Here is a 25,382-nt window from a genome sequence, read left to right as displayed (position 1 = left end):
TGTTAATTACAGTACACCTTTATTAATACTGGAATCTTCACAGTGCATCTGTTACTTGTAGCAGTGACTATTTAAATCAGGGGGAGGATGGTGTGGAGGGGGCGGGGAGGAGAGGAGAATTTTTCCAAAATCTGACAGAAAAGAAACAAAATGGTTCGTATGGGATGGAGGGTAGGGGAGGGGGGGAAGGGTGAGTAGGAACCAGGAGGGCTGCCTGGGGTGGGGGAATAAATTAAGAAAAGGAACGAGTTAACAACAGCACCAGGAAAGTTACTTCAGTCAAAAGACGCTTTTGAAAAGAATATTTCTCTGTACAAAATGAGAAATTAAACAAACGTAAAGTCCCCCAAACCAAAGTTTGTGATGTGGGATGGTTGGCTCGGATCCCGAGGTGGGTGGGCCTACGAGGTGGTCGCTACGTCGATGCAAGGGCGGCAGGGGTGGTCTCAGGATGGACGAGGGGATGGGGTAGAGTATGTACAGCCCCCGGGGCTTGCAGGGCAGGGGCACGGCGGAGTTGGTGGGGGCTGTGCCACACGAGCCCCCCTCTCTGGGAAGCCCCTGCCTCCTTTCCCATCAGGACCTCTGAAGCCCAGGCCTGCCCGCCCACTGCCCCTCACACTATTCCCACCACATCCTGAATCCTGCTCCACCGCCCTGCCTCAGCAGACCCCTGCAGCCCTGGGGAGAATGTGCGGCAGAAATTCCACCCAAGACTCCCCACACTGGTCACCTGCTCTCCTGGCCCCTAAAACAGGGGCCCTGATGTTGGCCTGAGCTCCACGGGTTGAGTGCTCGGCCAGGCAGTTGTTGGACCTAGTGACTTACAGGGACCATTCTCCATCAGCTCTCTCTGATGAGACTCCGTGCACATCAGGGCCTGCTTGGTGCCCAGACTTACCCAGGAGCTGCCCTGCCGGGGTCCCAACTCACCGCACAAGAACTTCCAGGAGCTCAAGCCTGGGAGGCTCAGACCCAGCTCCACTCCATCAAGACCAAGGTGCTCCTGACCCCCAGGTAGGACCCTGCCCTGGGGCCACGATGCCCTCCGAGCCCTGCTTTCCCTCCTGACCTGCGGGGCCACCAGGACTTCCTCCGCTTGCCTTAGGCTCACGTGCTTTTACCTGCTGAGACTTGGCGTGACTTGGTGCGTGGGGTGGGGGCAGCTTTGCCCCTCCCCCTGCCCCCGCTGCCAGCGCAAGCCTGGACTACAGTGGGGGCCGTCCTGGGATGGCATCTCCTCTGGCAACAGAGAGTCAAAGCCAATCTTCCCAGACTCGCTCCCCTACCTGGGCTTGCAGCTGGCTCAGACCACAGCAGACAGGCCGGGAGCCTCCCAACCCTATTTTGGCTACGCTCAAGACGCCAGACAGAACAGTAGCTTTCCCAGGGCCCTGGGGGAGCCAAGTCCCCCCCTTCTCCTCCTGCCATAGGACCACCAGGCCACGGGGGGGGGGGGGCTGTCCCCCAGGTGCTCCCAGACACCCACCCTGTATCGTCCCCTCAGCCCCACACACAGTCCTCGTCCACAGCCAGCTCCATTTTATTATATTCATAAAATGACCCCACACCTCCTACTGCTCCAGTCCCCTCCTTCCAAAGGTGGCTGAAACTGTGACCCCAAAGTTAAAGGATTGATGTACCCAATGAGAAGTGAACATCTGAAAACAGTGCCTGTGTGGCTGGCCGGTGACCCTAGGGCCTCCGGCCTCCTAACCCTGCTGCCCTAGTTTCCAAGGAACTGCCCTGGCCCCCTCCAGCCAGCCTCACGGGGTCGGGGAGGCGAGGGGTGGAAGCCACCACAGGGCCCCCGGGACTCCCCAGGCAGCCCCTGGTTTCCTCCCTGAGACTCGGCGTGGGCCCTGGAACTCCCTTCCCACATGGGAGGGCCTGGCTGCCCAACTCCAACCTGCTGCCCTGGCCCCCAGCCCCCAGCCCCCAGCCCCCAGCAGACATCCAGCCCAGCACGCACCTGCCCTCCACAGCCGCTCTGCTTCCCGGAGAGACAGGCCTGGGAGAGGCAGAGAGAAGGCAAGAGGGGAGGAGGGGCGCTCAGGCAGGGGAGAGGGGGCCAGCATTCCAGGAGGAGCTGAGGCAGGACCAGCCCTGGGAGAGGCCGGGATGGTGAGAGGGAGGCCAGCCCGGCCCCTCTGCTGTGGGCGGGGCCCTGGCCCTGGTGCTCACGGGTATGGAAGAGGCAGGGCCCGAGAGGAGGAAGAGGAGGGACAGAAGAGCATAAAACAGACCCCGAACCAGGCCCAGGCCTGCAGGCTCCATCCCGGCCAGGCTTGCTAAGAAGTCACTTCCCGTTTAAATGCTGGAATCTAAGTGAGGTGTCTCTTTCTGTAAAGTGGCATGGCCTCTGCCCTGGTTCTGTCCTCTCTCCTGGCTGGGCCTTTGCTTTGAGTGCCTGCGGCTCACAGACCAGGCCACCTGCTCGCACTGGGGCCTGAGAGGATGGGGAGGGTGGCGCCATCATAAGATGCGGGGCGCCGACCTGTCGTTGGTGACGGTCCTGCGGAGCCGGACCCCACGCCGGATGGCCACCAGCATGTCTTCGGCCGGGGGGTCGCTGGTGGCGGCTGGGGGCGGGGTGGGTGTCTCCTCCGTGGGGGTGGCCGACAGAGCAGTGGGGAAGGGGAACTGGCCCTCGCCCAGTGCGTGGGCACCCGCCACCAGCTCCCCCAGCTTCTCCACCAGACTGTGCCGGTTGGCCGCCAGCTGCTGCTGCTCGTCCTCGGCACCTGCCCCGGGGTACCCGGCTGCCTCTGGGGATGGGCTGCCCCAGGCTGTGTTGGGCAGGCTGAGCCTCTTTGGGGAGGCCTTGGCAAGGTCCGGTGCCAGGGGTGAGGCGGTCTCGTCGGTGTAGAAGACGCACTCCTCGCTACCAGCCCGTGTGGGCCCCATGTAGCCGGGTGAGTCAGGCACCGTGGGCGTCTTCACAGGGACGATGGGCGGCCGGATGGGGATGGGGCCAGCGCTGGACAGGGCGCGGCGCACGGTAGGCTTGGTGGAAGGCGTGCGGCGGATGGTGGCCACGCCAGGGGGTGCGCCCGAGGGCAGGCCAGTGGCTGTGGGCAGCCCCGCGGTGGGCAGCCCAGCAGTGGAGGCTGGGCGCTTGGTCTGGATCAGGCGGCGGTAGTTCTGGGCGATGTTGCTGTTGCGCGGGATGGTGGATGACTTGTCAAACTCAGGCGGGCCCTCGCTGTCTGCATCCCCATTCACAGAGTAGCAGTCGTAGTCGGAGCCTGGGGGCATGGGACGCAGTAAGGCCGGGGGCCCAGGTGGTTCCTTGCCCCCAGCCCACCAGGGTGAGCACAGAGGGGGAAGGACGGGGCCCTCCTGGATGGCGAAGTCCTAGCCATCCCTGGTCCCACCCCAGCCCCGCAGGCCTGCCTTGGGAGGGGATGGTGTCCTCAGAGCAGGAGGGCGTGGTGGTCTGCGTGCTGTAGCCGCTGGAGTACTGCAGCGAGTCCCGGCTGCTCTTCTGGTGCTCCAGGCTCAGGCCGCGCGTCAGCACCATGGCCAGGTCACTGGCTGCGGGGGACACCTCCTCGCTGTGCTGAGGGTGGGAAAGTGCAGGCTGAAGCCTTGTGCCCCCAATCCCCTCTGCCCAAACTCCAGGCAGCCCTGCCAGGTGGTTGGAGCTGGCCCTGAGGCCACTGGCTGGGCCTCCTGGGACTAACCTGGGAGTGAAGGGGGGCCCTGGCCGGCCTACCTTGGCCGCGATGGTGGCAGGGGACATCCGGGGTCGTGGTGCCTCTTCCCCGCTGGGGCCCAGGGTGCCCCCACTGGCAGGGCCTGGCTCTGTGTCTCTCAGGAGCTCCACTCGGTCCTTCCTCCGTTGCAGAGTGGCGCCTGAGGGCTGCTCGTGGGAGCCAACCTTGGACCAGTCCTGCAGGGAGGGTGTGGCAGGTCAGGGGGACCCTTGGCTCTACCATCTACAGCCCGGGGGCCCCTCACTGTGGCTGAGGCTCACGGTGTCCAGGGCTATGAAGGGCCTCTGGTTCACAGTCACAGCCAAGGGCAGAACATGGAGTGTGACCGTGGCCCCTCAGTCCCACCAGGCCCAGGGGTAAGATGTGGCTGTGTGGGCAGTGACTGTAGGAGGTGGCCAGGCGGCTTGTCTCTTGGGGACAGGTGCTGTGTGCACGCACCCCTGGCTGAACCCAGGCCCTCTGTGTGGTAATGGCACCAGGTGGAGAGGGCACGGATAGGAGGGGCAGCTGGTGACTATCCTGGAGCCGGGCTGGGAGCACTGACCGAGGTCGGGGAGCTGCACTCGCTAACGGACTGGCAGGTTTCCGAGGCCTCGGAGGATGCAGAGCTGGAGGACTTCTGCCATGCAGAGGCCAGCAGGCGGTTGCAGACAGAGGGGCCGGCGGGCAGCGAGGAGGAGAGGAGAGAACAGTTTTGGTCACAGAGCTGGCATGCAAGGGGGCGGTTCAATTCAGCACCTTGCCCAGCGCCCACCCCCCTACCCCAGGGCCACAGCCGCTGAGCATCTGCAGCAGGACACAGCAGCCCAGAGTGCACGCGATGGGCGCTGATGCACCCGACAGCCCAGCCCTGCGCATTTCGAAGACTGACCACAGGATTCACTGCTGACAGCCTGGATGTGGCCAATAAGGGGGAAAAGAGATACTAAGGGTGGCAGCTGGGTGTTTGGTCTGAACAGTTGGGTTGATGGTGTCACAGTTTTCTCAGACAGGACACGGGGGAAGTGTGAAGCCCCAGGTGCCACGCTGAGCACTGAGCTGAGCTGCCTCTGAGGTCTCTGCATGGATGCAATGAGGGCTGTCGTATTCACAAGCTGAGTGCAGGGAGAAGTTGGGGTTGGAGCCATCAGTGCAGCGATCTTGGGGTAGGATGAGGCCACCAGGCAGCGAGTGCAGTTAGACAAGATTGAACGGCCAGGCCCGCGGCTGCTGATGCGCAGCAGTTGGGAGGAAGAAGAGAGTCCCGTAAAGGAGAGCGACAGGGAGTGGCCGGAGAAGTAGGAGGAGAACCATGAGCAGGCGATGCCCCAGGAATCAGGAGCGCCTGCTCTGTGGAGAAGGGGGTGGCTGTGCTGATGCTGCTGGATGGGGCTGTCCGCTTGGGGCACAGGGTGTCCATGGAGACTCTGAGGATAACTGCTTCCGTAGAATGGGGTGGGGGAAGCCTGTTTTAAAGTGGACTGAAGTATGAAAGTGACACGCCTGCTCTGGGCAGTGGGGTGGACTAGGTGTCCTGGGACGCCCTCCCTTCCTAAACAACTACAAAGAATAAAGAAAAAAGCAGGGTAGACACAGGCCCACGAACTCCTGAGCACGTGTGATGAGCAGGGTTCCCTGGGGCAGACGCCAGCTTCATCTGCAGCAGGACACAGCAGCCCAGAGTGCACACGATGGGTGCTGACCCACCCGATAGCCCAGCCCTGCGCATTTCGAAGACTGACCACAGGACTCACTGCTGACGGCCTGGATGTGGCCAGTAAGGGGGAAAAGAGATACTAAGGGTGGCAGCAGTGGGGACCATGGAGCATGGTGAGGTGTTGGCCTGGGAATGAGCCAAGTTAAGCCAGGGCAGCCCCCTTCCTCCAGCTCTCTGAATCATTCTGGATTTAGATCCCCAGATTTCCTGCAGATTCGAATGAACCAAGATCACCAAAATAAAAGGAAACCAGGCACCACCTGTGAGAATTCAGAGGAAATAACAAATGCAGACTTTTGGCAATATGATGGTTAAAGTAAAAAACTCAATGGAAAAAGTATTTGGAAAACTCAGATAAAAAGTTCAACACTCGCTCATGAAAAAACAAAACAAAGACACAAGCTTCTAAAAAGGAAGCTTCTCTGATAAAGAATATCTACAAATGCACTGATACTTTTCCCTCTGAGATTGGGAGAAAGACAAGGATGCCCACTGTCATCACTCCTGTTCAGCACTGGAAATCTTGGCTAGTGCAATAAAGCAAGAAAAAGAAATAAAAAACAAATGGATTGGAAAGAAAAGAAAAGAAAGAAGGCCAATTGTGGTGGCTCATACCTGTAATCCCAGCACTTTGGGAGGCTGATATATAAGGATCACTTGAACCCAGGAGTTCGAGACCAGCCTAACACAGTGAGACCCCTGTCTTTATGAAAAATAAAAAAGTTAGCCAGGTGTGCTGGCACATGCCTGTGGTCACAGCTACACAGGAAGCTGAAGCAGGAGGATATCTTGAGCCTAGGAATTCAAGACTGCAGTGAGCTGTGATCTCACCATTGAACTCTAGCACTCCAGTGTGGGTGACAGAGCAAGACTCTGTCTCACAAAAAAAAAAAAAAAAAAAAAAAAGATCACTATTTACAAGTAACATAATAGTATATGTAGAATATTAAAAAGAATCTACAAGTTATTAGAATCAACGTAGGATTAACCTTTTAACAAGGTTATTGGAACAAAGAAAAAGATCAATTGCATTTCTAAATACTAGCAGCTAACAGGAAAACAAAACAAAACCACCCTAAAACACTAATGTAATTTACAATAACGTCAATAAACACTGAATACATAGGGAAAAAATTCCAATGACAGATATGCTAGATCTTTACACAAAAACCACAAAACAAGCTGGGCATGGTGGCTCACGCCTGTAATCCCAGCGCTTTGGGAGGCCAAGACGGGAGGATCACATGAGGCCAGGAGTTTGAGACCAGCCTGGCCAACAAGGTGAAACCTCGTCTCTACTAAAAATACAAAAATTAGTCTGGCATGGTGGTGCATGTCTGTAATCCCAGCTACTCGGGAGGCTGAGGCACCCAGGAGGCTGAGGTTGCAATGAGCTGAGATTGCACCACTGCACTCCAGCCTGGGTGACAGAGTGAGACTCTGCCTCAGAAAAAAACCCGAAAACCAAAAACTCCTACAAAACATGATTGAGAGGAAGTAAACCCTAAACAAACGGAGAGATATATCTGCAATTCCATTCAAATCCCAGGAGTTTTTCTTTTCTTCTTTTGGTGGAAACTGACAAGCTGATCCTAAAAGTTACATGGAAATGCAAAGGGCTGAAAAAAGACAAAGTGGTACCAAAAAAATAACCAAGCTAGGGGACTTCCATGATCAGATATCAAGATTTTCTATAAAGTTTGGCTGGGCACAGTGGCTCACGCCTATAATCCCAGCACTTTGGGAGGCTGAAGTGGGTGGATTGCTTGAGATTAGGAGTTTGAGACCAGCCTGGCTAACACGGCAAAACCCCAATACAAAAAATACAAAAAATTAGCTGGGTGTGGTGGTGCACATGTAATCCCAGCTACTCAGGAGGCTGAGGGATGAGAATTGCTTAAGCGTGGGAACAGAGGTTTCAGTGAGTGAAGACTGCACCTCTGCACTCTCCAGCCTGGGGGACAGAGTGAGACTGTCTCAAAAAAAAACAGACTTTTTATGAAGTTACAATAATTAAGATGGTGTGGCATTGATATAAGGCAGAGAAATCAACAAGTAGGACAGAGTGCCAAGTCCAGAAATAACCACACACCTACAGATACCTGACTGATGATGAAGGCAGCACTGCTGTGCACTGAGGAAAAGAAGATGCTATGCTCCAAATGTCTATGTCTCTCCCAAATTCCTCTGTTCAAATCTTAACCCCCAAGATGAGGTACTGAGAGGTGGTTAGATCATGAGGGTGGAGCCCTCATGAAAGGGATCTTATAAAAGAGGTTTGAGGGACCTAGTTTGCCCCTTCCAACACTGAGGACACAGCAAGAAGGTGACATCTATGAACCAGAAAGCGGGTCCTCACCAGACACCGAATCTGCTGGTGTGTTGATCCTGGCCTTCCAACCTCCAGAGCTGTGAGCACTACATTTCTGAAGTCTAAGCCACCCAGGTTATGGTATTTTGTTACGGCAGTCCAAATTGACTAAGACATATTTTTCTTTTTTTTCAATACACCGTCCTGGGTCAATTGGATATCCATGTGAAAAAAATGACCCCTACCTCACACCACACACACACATGTGCGCGTGCGTGCACACACACACACACACACACACACACACACTCAATTCCCGATGAGCTGCAGATCTAAAGGAAAAGGGCAAAACCAAAAGGCTTTTTAGAGGAAAACATCTTTGTGACCTTGCAGTAGGCAAAAATAAGCAGGACACAAATAGCACTAATAATTTAAAAATGGATAAACTGGACTATTTTAAAACTAAGAACTTTGGTCATTAAAAGACCCCCATTAAGAGAATAAAAATGTACCCATAGAAGGAGAGAAGATATCCAATGAGGAACTTTATCTGCAATATCAAAAAGTTCTATAAATTGGTAAGAAGACAGATAATGCAGTAGAAAAATGGGCAAATGATTTAAAAAGGTCCTTCATGAAAGGAAATATTCTAATGGTCTTTAAGGGTATGAAAAGGTAGCTGGGTTCAATGGCACACATCTGCCGTCTCAGCTATTCAGGAGGCTGACGTAGGAGGATTGCTTAAGCTCAAGAGTATGAGGCCAGCCTGGGCAACATAGCAAGACCCTATCTCTTAAAAAAAAGTATGAAGGCTGGGCGCGGTAGCTCACGCCTGTAATCCCAGCACATTGGGAAGCCAAGGCGAGCAGATAACCTGAGGTCAGGAGTTCAAGACCAGCCTGGCCAACATGGTGAAACCCCGTCTCTACTAAAAATACAAAAATTAGCCAGGTGTGGTGGCATACGCCTGTAATCCCAGCTACTCGGAAGCCTGAGGCAGGAGAATTGCCTGAGCCTGGGAGGCGGAGGTTGCAGTGAGCCAAGATCGTGCCACTGCACTCCAGTCTGGGTGACAGAGCGAGACTCTGTTTCATAAAACAAACCAACAAACAAAAAAAAGTATGAAAAGGTGTTCAATCTCAACAGCATTAGAGAAATGCAAATAAAATATACAGGGAATTACTATTACTGTCCCCCACCAGAATGGCTAAAGTGAAATCAACATAAAATGCCAAGGGCTGGTGAGGATGTGGAACAGCAATGAACTGTCATAATCTTGGCCAGGTATGGTGGCTCATGCCTGTAATCCCAGCACCTTGGAAGGCGGAAGCGGGTGGACTGCCTGAGGTCAGGCGTTTGAGACCTGCTTGGCCAACATGGCAAAACCCCATCTCTACTAAAAATACAAAAATTAGCCAGGTGTGGTGGCATGCACCTGTAATCCCAGCTACTCAGGAGTCTGAGGCAGGAGAATTACTTGAACCCCAAGGGTGGAGGTTGCAGTGAGCTGAAATTGCACCACTGTACTCCAGCCTGGGAGTGAGACTGTCTCAAAAACAAAACAAAACAAAACACAAAACACTGTCCTAATCTTGCTAACAGGAGGGTAAATTCGTATGAGCACTTTGGTTCACTGTTTGGTAGTACCTATCAAATCTGAAGATGTGCATATCCCATGACTATGCAATTCTGCTCCTAGGAATGTGCCCCACAGAACTGCATACTAGAATGTTCACAGCAGCACTATTAGCAGCATCATAGCGAAAAAACTGGAAACTATGCAAATGTCCATCAAAAGGGTTAATTATGTATTCACACAATAGAATGCCATATAGCAATGCGCAAGATCTATATCTCCACCTAAAACATGGATGAATCTCATCAACATAACTGAGCAAAAAGAAGCCAGACATAAAGGATACATACTATATGACTCCAAGTATACACGTAGAAAGGATAAAAAGGGCAAAACTAGGCCAGGCACTGTGGCTCATGCCTGAAATCCCAGTGATTTGGGAAGCTGAAGTGGATGGATTGCTTGAAGGCAGGAGTTCAAGACCAGCCTAGGAAACATAGTGAGACCCCCATCTCTATAAAAGAAAAAATATAAAAATTAGCCGGGCATGATGGTGCACACCCGTAGTCCCAGCTACTTGGGAGGCTGAGGCAGGAAGACTGCTTGAGCCTGGGTGACAGAGTGAGATCCTGTCTCAAAAAAAAAAAAAAAAGTCAGGATAGTGGTTACCCTTGGGTGTGTAGTGACTTAAGTGAGCACTGGTGGCTTCAGGAGTGGTGGTTATCCTGCTTATATTCTTGTTCTTGGTGTGTTTAGAATACCTCGATAAAAAAGTTCCTTGGCCAGATGCGGCAGGTCACGCCTGTAATCCCAGCACTTGGGAGGCTGACATGGGTGGATCACTTGAGATTAGGAGTTCCAGACCAGGCTGGTCAAAATGGCAGAACCCCGCCTCTACTAAAAATACAAAAATTAGCTGGGCGTGGTGGCACACACCTGTAATCCCAGCTACTTGGGAGGCGGAGGCAGGGGAATGGCTTGAACCCGGGAGGAGGAGGTTGCAGTGAGCCAAGATCGCACCATTGCACTCCAGCCTGGACAATGGAGCAAGAGTCTGTCTCAAAAGGAAAAAAAAAAAGTTCCTGAAAGACTCAATGGTGATGGGTTATAACCCGTAGAATAAAAGAAATATTTATGAGCCCATATTGATAGAAATTAAAAATTGAATATATAAATAAATGGGGGAGAAGGGACAGATCTTTTTATAGTAGAATCTCAATTAAAAAATATAGGAGAAATGACGGAAATAGAAAGTCACCTATTTTAACAAGCAAGAATCATCAGTGGATGCCAAAACTAGTGAGCAAAAGTACAAGGAGAAGCAGGAGATTTTCATCGTCTCAAAAGTATCCCTTCACAATATATTCCATTAATTAAAAAGGCGGAAATAATGACTCTCCAGTGGAGAAACTTGGCATACACCACCTTAACCAAGGATCAAGGTGAACATCACCAGTCACAGGGCACAGTGACATTGTGCAGCATTTAGGATGCACCAAGAAGGGGACAACCGCACTTCTGTGGTACTCTTGCCAAAACTGTATGACTTCGAATTCTGAATGAAAAGACATCAGACAAAGCCAGATTCAGAGGCATCCTACAAAACATCTGACTGATATTCTTCAAAAATATCAAAGTCATGAAAAACAAGGAGGGACAGGTGTGAGAAACTGTCATGAGCTGGAGAAACTGAGGTGACACCAACACGAAACACTATGTAGGGTCCTAGCCGGCAGCAGTGGCTCATGTCTGTAATCCCAGCGCTTTGGGAGGCTGAAGTGGGCAGATCACCTGAGTTCAGGAATTCAAGACCAGCCTGACCAACACGGTGAAACCCCGTCTCTACTAAACACAAAAAATTAGCTGGGTGTGGTGGCGCATGCCTGTAATCCCAGCTACTTGGGAGGCTGAGGCAGAAGAATCGCTTGAACCCATGAGGCAGAGGTTGCAGTGAGCCAAGATTGCACCACTGCACTCCAGCCTGGGTGACAAGAGTGAAACTCTGTCTCAAAAGAAAAGAAAAGAAAAGAAAAGAAAAGAAAAAAACCCCAGGAACATTATGTAGGGTCCTGAATCGGGTCATGGACTCCTGGACCAGGAGAGGGAAAACTGGCAAAAATAGAAAGAAGACTGTAGATTACTTAGTATTACACCAGTGTTAATTTCTTGGTTTTAAAAACGTTTTTGATGGTTATGTAAAGTAAGATGTCAACATTGGGGAGACTGTGGGAAGAGTATATGGGAACTCTACACATTTTACAACTTTTCTACAAGTCTAAAATGATTTCAAAATAAAAAGCTAAAAAAAAACCCGAAACAAAAAAGCCTCAGTGGGTAGGTTAAATAGCAAAAAGGAGAAAAAGTCGATTGTAAGATAAAACTGAAGAAATGATCCAGAATATATCTGGAGAAAAAAGGAGATAGAAAATATGAGCTAAGAGATGCATAAGATAGAAAGAGAGGGCTGGACATGCATCCAGCTGGAATCCCAGCAGGAGAGAACAGAAAGAATCAAAGTGGAAGTAAAGAGATAATGACTGGCTGGGCGCAGTGGCTCACACCTGTAATCCCAGCACTTTGGGAGGCCGAGGCAGGCAGATCCCTTGAGCCCAGGAGTTCAAGACCAGCCTGGGCAACATGGCAAAATGTAGTCTCTACTAAAAATACAAAAATTAGCTGGGCATGGTGGCGCATGCCTATAGTACCAGCTGCTTGGGAGGGTGAGGTGGGAGGATCGCTTGAGCCTGGGAGGAGGAGGTTGCAGTGAGCCAAGATCATGCCACTGTGCTCCAGCCTGGGTGACAGAGTGAGACCCTGTCTCAAAACAAAACAAAACAAAACAAAACGAGATAATGACTGAAAATTTCCAGAACAAATGAAAGACATGAATACAAACCAAGAGAGGTTAAATAAAAATAAATCTACATTGTACACACATTGTAGCACAACTAAAGAGAAGGCCTAAAAGTGTCCAGAGAAAGACTCAGATTCCTCAAAAAGAAGCATCAGTGACTGACAGCTGACCTTCCAACCAATGGTGGAAGCCAGAACACAGCGGAAAACTATCTACCTTCACAGTGTGGATGGAAGACAACGGCCACCCCAGAACAGTGCTCCTGGCCAAACGAACTTTCAAGAAGGAGGACAAAAGAAAACATGTTACAGATAAACAAAACCCGAGAGTTTACAACTACAGATCTATTCTAAAAGAACTTCTAAAAGATGTTCTTTACTTCAGAAAGAAAGAAAGTAAGCTTTGGAGGATTTGAGATGCAAGGAAAAAATAACAAGACATGTGTATTAACATATGGGTAAATCTAAACAAGTACTGTATGTATAAAATAAAGAAATGAAGAAGAAAAATGTCATTTGTGGGTACTATAAAAAAAGAGAAAATAATATAGCTTGTAAGTTTGAGAGAGAGTGGGTGACAAGTAAAAAATATATATATTAAGAGCCTTGAATTATTCAGGAGGTGGGGTTCTGACTTTGTTAAGTCTGCATGTTAAGATTTCAAGGTAATCTATAAAAGAAAAGAGATAGTATATAACTTACAATTCAGTAGAGGGGAAATAAGAGAAAAGAAAAAACAAAGGCAAGGGTAGAGACAAGAATTCAGGACAAACAAAAAGAAGAAAGCCAGAAGTCTAAATATGTCAGTATTCATAATATATACAAAGGTGCTAAAAATGCCAATTAAAAGATAGAGGTTGTCAGATTGGATAAAAAAAGAAAATCTGGCCGGGCGCGGTGGCTCAAGCCTGTAATCCCAGCACTTTGGGAGGCCGAGACGGGCGGATCACGAGGTCAGGAGATCGAGACCATCCTGGCTAGCACGGTGAAACCCCGTCTCTACTAAAAAATACAAAAAACTAGCTGGGCGAGGTGGCGGGCGCCTGTAGTCCCAGCTACCCGGGAGGCTGAGGCAGGAGAATGGCGTAAGCCCGGGAGGCGGAGCTTGCAGTGAGCTGAGATCCCGCCACTGCACTCCCGCCTGGGCGACAGAGCGAGATATGTGAATTTAAAAGCAGAGATAAAAAATGATAATATAAATACTGAACAGAATAAAGGCCTTGGGGGCCTTCAGGCCAGTCTAAACAGCTATAGTAGCCCCACATGTGGCTTGCCTGATGCTGGCATAAGGCTGCTGTACCCCACCCTGATTGATCCTTCTAACGCCCCCTCACCTGGCTGGTGATGTCTGAAGGCATAGGCGAGGGGGGCTTGGAGTAGGTGGCATCCTGGGAGACGAAGCCAGAGTCATGGGAGGAAACGCTGGAGAGGCGAGTGGTGGTGGTGGCTGGCTGCGCCAGGCTGCGGTAGCGACAGGTGGAACTGGGTGAGTATGTTTGGGCACCCCCAGGCCATGGGGCTCCGCCACCCTTGGCACTGCTACTGCTGCTGGGGGCACTAGGGGAGTGAAGGAAGAGGGCACAGCAGCCAGACAGGGAGACAGGGGGGTGTGCGTTTCAGGGAGGTTGACAGACGAGGGTGGGGAAAGAGGTGAGGGGCAAAGGAAGGAAAAGACAATGTCAGACTAGGAGGTCCTGAGACCCAGGTGCTACAGAGCAGCTGTGTTCTGGGACGGTGTGGAAGGGGAGTGCCAGAGCAGGGTACCCCCAAGCCCCAGTGCTGAGGGGAGCTGTGGTCAGGGAATGCCCAGGGTCAGGCGACCTCTCTGCCTCCTATTCTGCCACTAAGAACAGCTGTCCAGGCCGAGCACAGTGGCTCATATCTGCAATCCCAGAACTTTGGGAGACCAAGGTGGGTGGATCATTTGAGGACAGGGGTTCAAGACCAGCCTGGAGAACACAGTGAAACCCCATTGCTACTAAAAATGCAAAAGTTAGCCAGGCATGGTGGCGTACGCCTGTAATCCCAGCTACCTGGGAGGTTGAGGCATGAGAATCACTTGAACCTGGGAGGTGGAGGTTGCAGTGAACCAAGATTACGCCACTGCACTCCAGCCTGGGAGACAGAGCAACGCTCTGTCTTGAAAAAAAAAAAAAGAAAAAAAAAGAAAAGAAACAAGAAACAGTTGTCTTGTCTGGGTGTGGTGGCTCACACCTGTCCCAGCACTTTGGGAGGCTGAGGTGGGTGGATTGCTTGAGTCCAGGAATTTGAGACCAGCCTGGGCAATATGGTGAGACCCCATCTCTACAAAAAATATGAAAATTAGCCAGGCATGGTAGTGCACACCTGTAGTCCCAGCTACTTGGGAAACTGAGGTAGGAGAATCACTTGAACCACAGAGGTCGAGGCCACAGTGAGCCATGATTGTGCCACTGCACTCCAGCCTGGGTGACAGAGCGAGACCCTGTCTCACAACAACAAAAAAACCCAAAAAACCCACCAAAAAACCTACTGGTTTCACCAAAGATCTTAATCTAGATTCTTAGATCCTAAAGAATATATCTTTATCACTGATGACCACCATTAAAAAAAAAAATAGTTTTATGATGGGGAAACTGAGTCACTGGGCATCAAACAATTAGAACCAGACACAAGTCTGATCACTTCTTTTTTTTTTTTTTTTGAGACGGAGTCTCGCTCTGTCACCCAGGCTGGAGTGCAGTGGCGCAATCTCGGCTCACTCCAAGCTCTGCCTCCCGAGTTGACGCCATTCTCCTGCCTCAGCCTCCCAAGTCGTTGGGACTACAGGCGCCCGCCACCACGCCCGGCTAATTATTTTGTATTTTTTAGTAGAGACGGGGTTTTGCCATGTTAGCCTTGGCCTCCCGAAGTGCTAGGATTACAGGCATGAGCGACTGCCCGCGGCGAGTCCGATCATTTCTAAACCACCTTCTGAAAATCTGGTATTTGCCATCCAGTCCTAACTGGATGTCTAGCACATGGTGACGGTGTGTCCGGGTACATAGGTCACCTTCCAGGTGGATTCTGCACCCACCATCACTCTCACCCTCTCCACTCCCTCAAGGGGTGTCCAGCCCTCCATGGCTCACACCCTCAGCACAGCAATTCAACCCTTGGATGGTGTTCCTGGCAATGAAAGTTGCCTTCTCTCTAAGCATGACCCTGAAGCCTTCCAGCCTCTGCTCATGGCTGTCCCCTGCAATCAGCCCCTTCACTGCGGGACGGCCACCCACGCAGGGTCTGCAGAGCTTCTCTCTGAGGTAGTAGCTGATTGCTGTGCCTGGCTTCTCACAAGCTCTGGATGTCCAGCCAGTGATTCTGGGGAGAGGGGTGCCTGGTAAACGGGGACCCCCACCAGCACTTCACTCTGTGTTTACTGCCCTTCCCACCTAAGGAACCCTGAACCATCAATGTCTCCTCCAAACCCAGTCCCAGTGCCCGACCAAGGAAAGGCCCTGATCCCGAGCCTGGCTAGTGACTGCAAGATCCTTGGCCTCTCCCCAGCTCTGTGAGGCTCCCAGGGCCAGCCTGGGCCAAGGCTCCAGATGTGGCAGCTGCCTCCATGGGAACCAGCTCTTAGGAGCCAGCCAGGCTGGAGTGTCCTATACCTTGTGGCCCCAGTACATGTTTCTAGAAGCCTTCCTATCTCTCCCTGATCTTTGACTCTTACTATGACCCCACATGGTGCTGGGCCTGGCAGAGTCCAGTGGTTAAATGCTGGGACTTCATGCGTCAGTTTTCCCTTCTGTGAAATGGAGATAACACCATACCTGATACAGCAGTGTTAGGATTCAATGAGAAAAAATGCATAAAGCAATTAGCACAGCACCTGGCACATAGTAGATGCTCCATAAATGAAGCAGGTACCGCCCCTGCTCTCTATCCTGCCAACAAACGCCTGTGCCAATAGCAGTCTTGGGATGACAGGGCACATTTTCCCTCTACATATGCAAATTCCTCAGATGATGTAAAAGTTGTGAATTTTGAGGCCCTGAAGCAATTTCTGATGCAGCTTTGCTGGGAACATCCCCATTTCCTCTTGGGATACCGCCCCCCACACCCCTGGGAACCCCACCTCCACTGACCTGCACATGCTGGACTTCCGGGAGCTGGAGCTGCTGGGTGATGAGGGTGGGGTCTGGTAGGACCAGCTGTAGTCCGAGCCCTTTAGGTCTTTGATTACCTGGACAGGGACATGGATGGGGGTCACTGGAGGCAGCTCCTCAGAGCTAGTAGGGCCGGAGGCCCCCACTCTCTTCCCAGTTGGGTCTTCTCCCCAGGAGAAGACCCAGGAGTCTGAAGCCCCCTCCCCCCGGCTTTTCCTAATGTGGGGAGCAGGGAGACACCGGGGGACACAGCCTTCTTAGAGCCCCTTCAGCTCACACACACAGAGTACAGATTCCGAGCCCAGCCTGGGCTGGGCGAGTGACCCTGACACCATGGGGTGCAGGTTGCTCCTGCGCCCCTCTGAGTTTGCTTTCTCCTGTGAATCGGGGCCACCTGTTCCTGTCTTAGAGCGGAAGATACCCTGAGATAACTTCGCAGATGCTGGGCATGCAACAAGTGCCCCCGGAGCGTGCTGCCCGCAGGCTGTGGGGCAGGACTGGTCTGAGTGCAGTGGGAGCAGGGTTGGGGTGGGGTGGCCAGGTATGCCTGGGTCTAGGGGAGGGGATGGGGTTTCTGGGCATGAAGGGACGTGGGGCATCTCCAGGTTCGGCAGGTAGGCTGCCCAGGTGGAGCAGGGCAGGCAGCCTCTGGGCCTGGCTCCATGGATCCAGGACTTCACCCATCTACTCTGAGTCTGAGAATGCTGCTGGCCAGGGCAGACCCTCCCCAACCCCGGCAGGTGCTCTGGGACGGCCTGCAGTGGGTGTTAGAAGGGGTCTGGTCTTATGCCCCTAGCTGCCTCCCCCAAATGCAATCCTCTTTTCCCCTCTACTGCTCCCAACGTAGGGCAGCCCATCTCCTCCCTGCCCCTGGCCCTTGGCCCGAGGGCTCCCACACCTGCTCGCTGGCGGGAGGCAGTTTGTGGGGTTCCGCCGTCAGCACCACCAAGTCGTCGATGATGCCCTGCAGGTGGGTGATCTCTCCCAGCATGGTCAGCTCTCCGTTCTGAGGAAGCAGCGAGTCAGACCTGCGGCCCTGTCGCCCACCTGCCCACCTGCCCACCCGCCCTGGAGAAGCAGCAGGCCTTGTCGGGCCTCTCCTCTCTCACCCTTCCTCGCTAACCAGTGCTGCTCGGGGCTGGTGCAGGCAGGGCCCACACAGCCCAGATGGCTGGTACGATGGTCTGTCCAGACCAAATCAGTGCATGGTGAGCTATGAGACCTGCCTTTGGGCCAGGAACATGTGGCCTTGATGCCCCCAGCCAGGGACTGTTGAGAAGTGGCCCTTCTTGGAGGTCAGAAGGTCAACCCTGGGCCCAGCCCACCCCTCTGGGGTCTGAGTCCCCAGGAGCCCCACCACCACAGGCTGCAGGAAGGTGATGAAGGTGCAGAAGCGGCCCCGCTCCTCAATCAGCGCCCGGCGCACGGCCTGCTTCTCCGTCTCCTCCAGCAGCAGGTACATGTCGTTGACGTCCTGCAGGGCACTGTCCAGCTGGGGCTGCAGGTCTCCTTTCCCTGGAGGGGTGGGGAGGAGAGGCCTTGCTGGGGATGCCAGCCTGGCTTGCCACACCCACGAATGGGCTCAGACCCTGGTGGTGGCATCTCTCGGCTGTTGGGCTGGGTGCTGCACTGGGGCCATGGGACTGGGGAGGGCAGTGAGGACTCTGGGGCTTGTAGAAGGGCTAGTCCCACCAAAGCAGGAAGAGAGGCCAGACACACACACAAGAAAGAGGCTAAAGCTGCAAAGCCACTCCGGATCGGGACATCTCCATGGAGGCTCTTGGTGCCCAGGAGCTCTGCCAACACGGAGCCTCACTGGCCTCCACCTGGGGTACCCTCACTGTCCCAGCATGGCGCCCCTCACCTCACAAGGTCCAGGGAGGTGGGGCAGAAGCGGGACAAGGGAGAGTGTGGGGCTCAGCTGCAGGTCAGGCCATGGAGGGGCGGGGTCCAGGAGAGCTAGGGCTGGGCCTTAGAGGCAGGGAAGGGGTCTGTGTGGGTTCCCACTCAGCTCAGGGAGCAGAGCACACAGACAGCAACAGCGACACAAGAAGCAGCAAGAAAGAGAGAGGCGAGAGGATGATGCAGAGGAGATGATGAGATGGCAGGTGGGGAGGTGACAGGTAAGCACGCAGGCCAGCCTGGTGGGGGTGGGGCAGCCAGGGCCTGTGGCCTCCACCCCGCCCTGGCCAACCCCTCCTGGCCTGGCAGACTGACCCAGCAGTGGCCCTGGACTCATCCCTGGCCAGGGCCCCCAGGGGTCCCAGGGGGACTGTACCCCAGGCCCCTCCCTTGTGGACCGACCGCCTTCCTCGCTTCTCCTTGGCCTGGAGAGGTTCCTTCCAATGGCCCTGAGCTGGGGGAGACAGACAAATGCAACAAGGACGGGAGGAGCAGCTGGAGGGACCGACATTTGACTTACCAAGTAGCTCTACAGGAAGGATGTGGGAGGAGAGGAGGAGAGACAGAGAAAGAAAGAATGTGTGAAAGACGCCGGATGGACAGAGCCACTCCTGGGGCGGGGGTGCCTGGGCCTCCTGCTGCCTCCCCTAGGGAGGTTCTGGACCAGGTTTGGGGGGCAGGGCGGCTCCCTCTGTCCCACCCAACAGGTTGGAGGGTCCTGTGTCGGGGACAGCGCCCCTCTGGCCAGGATGAAAGCTTTAGGGGGCCCCACGGGGCGGCGGGGCTGTGGAGCGGGGCCGTGGGGCTGTGGCTGGGGGGCCATGCCGGGCACTACCTTTGCGCGCCTTCTTTTGCAGCTTGAGCGTGTCCGACGACTTCTTTTTGATCTCATGCCGGGCTCGTTTGTACTCTGCAGAGGGAGAGAGGGGAGCGCTCTAATGGGGTTCCTGCGGAGTAGGGGGTGGGAAGCTGCGGAGTGGGGGGTGGGAAGCCCGGCCCCGCACCGCCTTCGACCTTTCGCGTGGTCCTTGTCCAGCTGGTTGGCCGCCTTCTTCCAGTCCTCGATGCGCTCCTGCAGCGGGTTGATGAGACTCTCCAGCAGTGCGCTGCGGAGGGTGGGAGGGAGCGCAGGTCAGGGCTGGGCTCCCCCGCGACGCCCCGTCGCCCCGCCCCCCTGCGGCGCCCACTCACTTGGTGAACTGCCGCAGCTTGGTCTCGATGCTGCGGTGGCGCATGCACATGCGCGTGAGCGCAGAGCCGATGTCCCTTGTGGCCCCTGGCGAGGCAAGCGCGGCGTGGGAAGGGGCCCCGCCGGGGCCTGCGCAGTCCCGGCCTCGGGCCAGGAGGGGGCGCCCGGGCCGCGCAGGCTGAGCCCGCAGCCCGCGCCCCGCCCCCGCCGAGCCGCAGTCCTGCGGGCCCTGGGGGATTCGGGGCCTCCTCCATCTCCACCAGCTCTTCCTCCGCCATCCCCGCCGTGCCAGCCTCCTGCGGCGGCCTCCCCTCTCCCCCAGTTGGGAGAGGCCAGTGCCAAAGACTGTTCCAGGAGCCGGCCAAACGACCCTCCAGGTGTGCCCAGATGCAGGCACGGGAGTATGAGCACGCCCAGGACCCGAAGGAGCAAGGAGCCCCAGGTCTCTGCCACTCGGACCAGAGGGCGGAGGAGGCGCCAAGCCCAACGGCGGCGCGCTCACCTGACCCTGCGTGCTCTTACAAGGATGGCGGGCATAGGTGGGAAGAAGCCCTAAGGAGAATCTCTGTGCTTGGGGGAGGGGGTTGGGGTCACATGAACAGCCACAGCAAGAAGGGAATCCCCAGGGAACACTCCTGTCACTACTCACCCACTCCTGCTTGCATGCCTCTTGTGACGAGGGGCTCACTCTCCACAACCAGCCCATTCCATTAAGGAGCAGAACTCAAGGTTCTGGGCTTGGCATACTTTCCCTGGCCCATCCCTTACTGTGCCTTTCCAGCCTCCAGGCCCATCCTGGGGTACCCCCAACCTCCAGCCACGCGCCTCCCCACCTCGGGTGTTGGTAGCCATGTCAGCCACTTTCTGGAAGGCATCCAAGAAGGCCACAGCAGCCAGCACGGTGGTCCTAGGGAGAGGGGCAATGACACAGATGGTCAGAAGGACAACAGCACGGATGGTCGGGGGTGGGGGGGTCTCTGCCTGCCTCTCCCCTGCTGGGATGCCCTGGGACAACTCACCTCAGCTGGGAATGCAGCTTTGTGGCCTTGGAGTTGAAGTCCTCCCAGATGGGGTAGGAGCTCTGCCGGGCAGATGGGAGAGAAAGTGAGCTTCTTGTGGGGCGGCTGCAGGGCTGGACCTGGGCCGGGCTCCCCACATGCTCGGTCCAGACTCAGGGCAGTTTCTAAGACAGCAGCCCTGCCCCATGGAGAGGGAGGCTCTGGGTCCTCTTGGAGGGCAGAGGACCAAGGACAGAGCCATCAGCATGAGGAAAGCCTGTCCCTAGGAATGGGTGCCTTTGCTAAGCCCTCCCTCCCTGACGTCAGGACGTCCACCCTACAGGCTACAGGGGGCCCACATCTCCCTCAGGGGAAACGGAGCAGGAAGTGGCAGGTCCTGTCCCCTCGGGGTTTCCCAGGCACCTGGCAGGGGATCTGGGCTGAGCCCAATGAGAGGCATCGTGTCTCCCAAACATGTGCCTAGGACAGTGGCACTGACCTGCCCACCAGGGGCAGAGGCACAGTGTGGAGGATAGGAGGTGGCAGGGCTGAAGGCACGCCAGGTGTAGACTGGGGCCTCCGGGCCCCCCCCCCACCGTGTCCTGCAAGCTGCCATCCCAGGCCAGCAGCCGTGGCTCCCAGGGCCGAGGAGACTGTGGCTGCTGCAGGGCCCAGCTAGCCTGCCCGGGACAACCAGGCCCTGGGCTGAATGGGGCCTTGTGCGGCCAACAGAGCCACCTTTCTCCACCCCCTGCTCCCCTCCCCTCCTGGGGAAACAGTGTGGCCTTTATCCCAGCCTGGCCCAAGGCTCCAACTTGGAAGGGGGTTTCCCAATAGGGAGGTCGGGCTCCTGGCGACCAGCTGTCCAATCTGATTATGGGGCTTTTCTGGTTAACGCATGCCCCAGGATCCTGGAGAAACCTCAGCCCTGGCCCAAGGGCCCTGTGGAGGTCTTGCTCCTTGACAGGCAGCCCTGGGCCAGCCAAGCCCCAGCCCACAGGGGCTTCTGACCCTCCCCTCCATGTAGGATGGGCACTGGAGGCTGGGGCTCTTCCTGAGGAAAGGGGAAAGAGGAGACCCTGGCCCTCAGGGCCTCAGAGGGAGGCTCTGCCCAGCTGCAACCCAGGAGCAGGCTAGGGCTTGCCCTGCCAGGCCAGGAGAGCTTGAAGGGGTGGGAAGGAGACAAGGCAGCTTAGGGGGCCTCAGAATCTCCCTCCCCTCCCAGCCCAACCAAACCAGTGTCCAGAGAAAGCAAATATTTGCAAAGTTCACAGAGGCCGAAGCAAAAATGGGGAAGCTGTGGGTGGGCTATTCCCAAACGGGCACAGCTCAGGGTGAAGGGGCCTGGGAAGCTGTTCCCAGCCATCCCGAGGAGTGGACTCATGCCACCCATGCCTGGGGTACCCCTAGGGGGTCTTCTAAAAGGGGGCACTCTGCCACCGCCTGGACCCCCACCCCCACCCAGCCTTGAAACCTTGCTAAGACCTCCCTTTAGGGAGCAGAGAAGTTGCTAGAGGTGGAGGGGGGTCCAGAGCCAGCTATCCTGGCACCCAGGAACCTTCTTAGCCCCTGAGCAGCCCTTGGGCAGTCGCAGAGATTAAAGGCTGTCCCCATGGGGAGGGGACAAGATGGGGTGCAGGGGAGGCCAGGCCATATCCCCTTAGCAGATGGACCTAGATGCCTCAGTCTCTAAGGACCTGGACCTGCCCCCCTCCCCACGGCAACCACATAAAGGACCCCAGAGACAAGGAACATACGTCTTATTTGTTTATATCCGCCTCTTCATGGACAGGTCAATTTCACTGATTAAAAATAAGAGACAGGGCTCCAGCAGCCAGTGCCCCAGGAACAGCATCCTCAGCCTTCACCTAGGACAGGCCCAGGCAAACCTTCCCAACAGCCCCATGAGATGAATACCATGACTGCCCCCATTTCACCAATGAGGAAACAGAGGCCCGTAGAGGTTAACTTATTTGCCCACGGCCACCGGGTGGCAGGGTCAGGACCTGATCCCATGTCTGCCTAGTCACTGCGCACCAGGTGGAGGCACTCCCTTACAAAGCAGGGAGACAAGCACTGAGCGCCAAGGCTGTGGAGGCGGCGGCGACTGCTGGGGTGCGAGAGACACCCAGTTCTGACCCAAGCACAGTGGCTGCTCTGGAGTGGGGAGGTGGAGGGCTCGTCACTAGAGGCGCCCAACGGACGGGGAGGAGGACGCTCTGTCTCTGTCCCCGCAGCGGCTGTGGTTCAGATGTGGAGTGTGGGTGAGCAATCCAGCCTCCAATCCCAGGGACTGGGCTTTCCAGGTGCCCCTGGGCAAGGGCCCCCTGTCTGAGCCTGTTTCTTCACCTGTAAAATCAGGAGAGGAAGGGCACCTGCCCCACTCGGTCAGTGTGGAGATTGAAGCAGGCGCTGCCCAGCCAGCACTCCGTGCAGCGCCCAGCAGGCCGTAAGTGCTCAGTTCACACCAGCTGACACTATGCAAGCCCTGCCCTCTGCAGGGGCCCCTAGCAGAGGCCTGGCCAGGCCTACGTGTCCAGGTGACACTCTCCACTCTTGAGGGGTGGGCGAAGAGTATGACCCCATTTTCTGGCTGGGCCAGCACTGGGTGGAGGCCCCATTCACTTTGCTGAAGGTGCCATGCCCAGGCCTATGACCTTGGGCAAGTCCCTGCCCCTCTCTGGGTTTCAGTGGACAGCCTGACACCAGTGGGCATCTGACCTCGGCCCCCGCTCAGTTCAAGGTCAGGGTCTCCCAGAGGCCCAGGGGAGGGCTTCTGTGGGGTCTGTGGACTCACTGTGGGGTGGCCTCATGGGGCAAGCTCAGACTCCTCAACCTGGCTGCTGACAGCTGCCCTTCTTCTACGGAGGCCCTGCTGCTCAGGCCACCCAGGGGAAAATCCAGAAGCTGCCCCCCAAATCCAGGTGATCAGCCTCCAGGTGGCCTTGTCCCCTTCTCTGCCCCTGGTCATGGCCCCTGAACACATGCCTGTGTCATAGGTAGGGGCCTATCTGTCCTTGGCATCATCCCAAGTGAAGCCTCTCCTGTTTTGCCTCCACATGTCAGCAAATCATGCCCGATGTCTTACTTGAACCTCTTGCTATGATCTGGGCCCACTTCCTTCTGTCTCATCCCAAAGTTCCTTGCAAATTGGCTGGAGAGGGAGAGAGACAGTCCTGGTCCGCTTCTACGAGCAAAATCTGCTGCTCTCTGCAGTGGTTGCTATGAGGCTGCCAGTGGTGGTGGGTGGTGGGGTGCGGGAAGGCCCATCCTCGGCCAGCTCTGGGATCGGACAGGGAGGGTGGTCTGTGTTGCCAGTCCCAGAACAGGATCCTGGGGCCAGGGCTGTGATGTCCACAGGGCAGACGGGGACTGCTGGGGGCCAGTGGAGGGGCCTGGATGTACAGTTGCAAGAGATGGGGGTCCCAGGGGGAGCGCACCATAAGTGGCAGGGTATGGGGGGCATCTACAAGCCGCTAACTGGGTAGTCCCAGGCCAGGCTGGCTTCAGGCCTCTTCCAGGGGCAGAGATTTGGCAGCTGTCCCTGGGGCTGTTGTCCTGGCAGCACCAAGAGCCTAGACCTCCAACCTGCCAGCAACCCCCACCCCTTACGGGGCCTGTCCTAGCAGCACTGTGCTGGGTGGTGTCATCCCCACCCCTGGCCTGGTGGGATTCTGTGTTGTGCACTTGCAGAGTGTGCGCTGGGGTGTGGGGGTGGGGGTCCTTGGGAGATCCTGTGGGGTGCATCGTTCTTTCCCGTTCTCCTCCCAGCCCCCAAATCCTGCCCCTTCATCCTAGGCTAAAGAAAGGGGGCAGGGCAGGAGGGCAGGAATGCTGGTTCCTGGTCCCCACCCTATCACTGGAGCTGGGCCCTCTCTGCCTAGTCAGTGTAGGGCAGCCCTGCCAAACCCTGGCCTTGTCTGGGGAGAGGAACCCACTAATTTTCCCAGGAGAAAAAATGGGGGCTGAGGTCAGGGGAAGGGTCCAACAGTCTCCTTAATGACCTTGAGCCATTCCCAGGCCTCAGTCCCCACCTGGTGGGGTGAGGAATGAATGGGTGGCCAGCTCCAGCCTGACCTTAGGCAATGCTGGGAGAGAGGGGGAGCTCGGAGCTGAGAGTCCAAGGTGGTAATGGAGTAGGAAAAGCGCTCCCTTGGGGTTGCTCCACCAACCCCAACCTTCATCCCGCCTCCTCCCAAGGTGATGATCAAGGCCTATCCTTGGGATGCAGGGACATTCAGCCCGGGGACCTTGGAGTCCTGGAGCTTCCTGGGGTTGTGGGGGTGGGGCAGGGCTGGGGGAGGCAGTCTCAGGGTCGGGCGCAGAGGCCCAGGTCGGCGGGGAAGGAGTTAACGGTTCTCCGCTTTATTATTTTTTCCTGCTTTGGCGGTGACAGCATTGTCTGGGCTCCGGGGCCTTTGGGGAACATGGTGGTGGAAGGGGGCGGAGGTCGGCAAGACCCCAGACTCGTTAAAGGGCCCTAGAGTCGGTCCTGGATCCAAATCCCATTCATGGTTTGGCGGTCTGGGGAGCAGGGAGCCTGCGTGTGCACAAGCTCGGGTCAGGACCCCACGGGGCCACCGCGGGCACCGCACGGACACCCCGACACATGAGCACCCACACCCCCAGACGGGCACCCGGAGACACGGGCGCCCAGCAGACCCAGGCAGGACGCGCTCAGACAAGGACACACAGACACCGCGGCGCGCGGCCACACGGGGCTCGGCCACCCGCCGCCACGCGTCCCCGGGGGGACCCGCACCCGCCGCCGCGCGCCCGGCCCCGCCGCGCCCCGGTTACCTTCATGTCGTTGACAATGGCCTGGAAGAGCCCGCCCAGGGCGCCGCACTCCTTCTCGGCCGTCTCCATGCTCGGGCCGGGCCGGGCCGCGGCGGCGGCGGGGCGCACGGAGCGCAGGGAGCCGCGCAGGGGAGGGGGCCGGGCCGCGCGGGCGCTCGCTCCGAGGCCGGGCCGGGCCTCCCGCCTCCAGGCCGCGCTCAGCGGCCGGCCG

At 56.0% G+C, this 25,382-nt stretch overlaps 1 protein-coding gene across 5 annotated transcripts; it reads right to left on the bottom strand.

Moving 5' to 3' along the window:
- MTSS1L (MTSS1L, I-BAR domain containing) lies at positions 1–25,325 on the bottom strand. 5 transcript variants are annotated; one of them, XM_025370999.1, is made up of 15 exons: positions 25,172–25,325; positions 20,393–20,454; positions 20,207–20,280; positions 19,376–19,460; positions 19,199–19,290; positions 19,020–19,094; positions 18,705–18,713; positions 17,640–17,797; positions 17,181–17,288; positions 16,262–16,359; positions 13,490–13,712; positions 4,264–4,338; positions 3,719–3,895; positions 3,397–3,562; positions 1–3,248 (listed from the first exon to the last, which is right to left on the bottom strand). In XM_025370999.1, exons 1-15 carry the CDS (start codon positions 25,238–25,240, stop codon positions 2,476–2,478), a joined length of 2,244 nt encoding a protein of 747 aa, XP_025226784.1. In that variant the 5' UTR covers positions 25,241–25,325; the 3' UTR covers positions 1–2,475. The 5 variants fall into 5 exon arrangements, with proteins under 5 accessions (XP_025226784.1, XP_025226787.1, XP_025226786.1 ...); XM_025371002.1 differs by having other exon boundaries at positions 13,490–13,616; XM_025371001.1 differs by lacking the exon at positions 4,264–4,338.
- Between the last annotated feature and the right edge of the window lie 57 nt (positions 25,326–25,382).

Source organism: Theropithecus gelada, chromosome 20, assembly GCF_003255815.1.
Source record: "Theropithecus gelada isolate Dixy chromosome 20, Tgel_1.0, whole genome shotgun sequence".
In the NCBI taxonomy this organism is placed as follows: Eukaryota; Metazoa; Chordata; class Mammalia; order Primates; family Cercopithecidae; genus Theropithecus; species Theropithecus gelada.
Note: the sequence above shows the minus strand (reverse complement) of the source record. Positions and strands in the feature narration are given on the sequence as shown.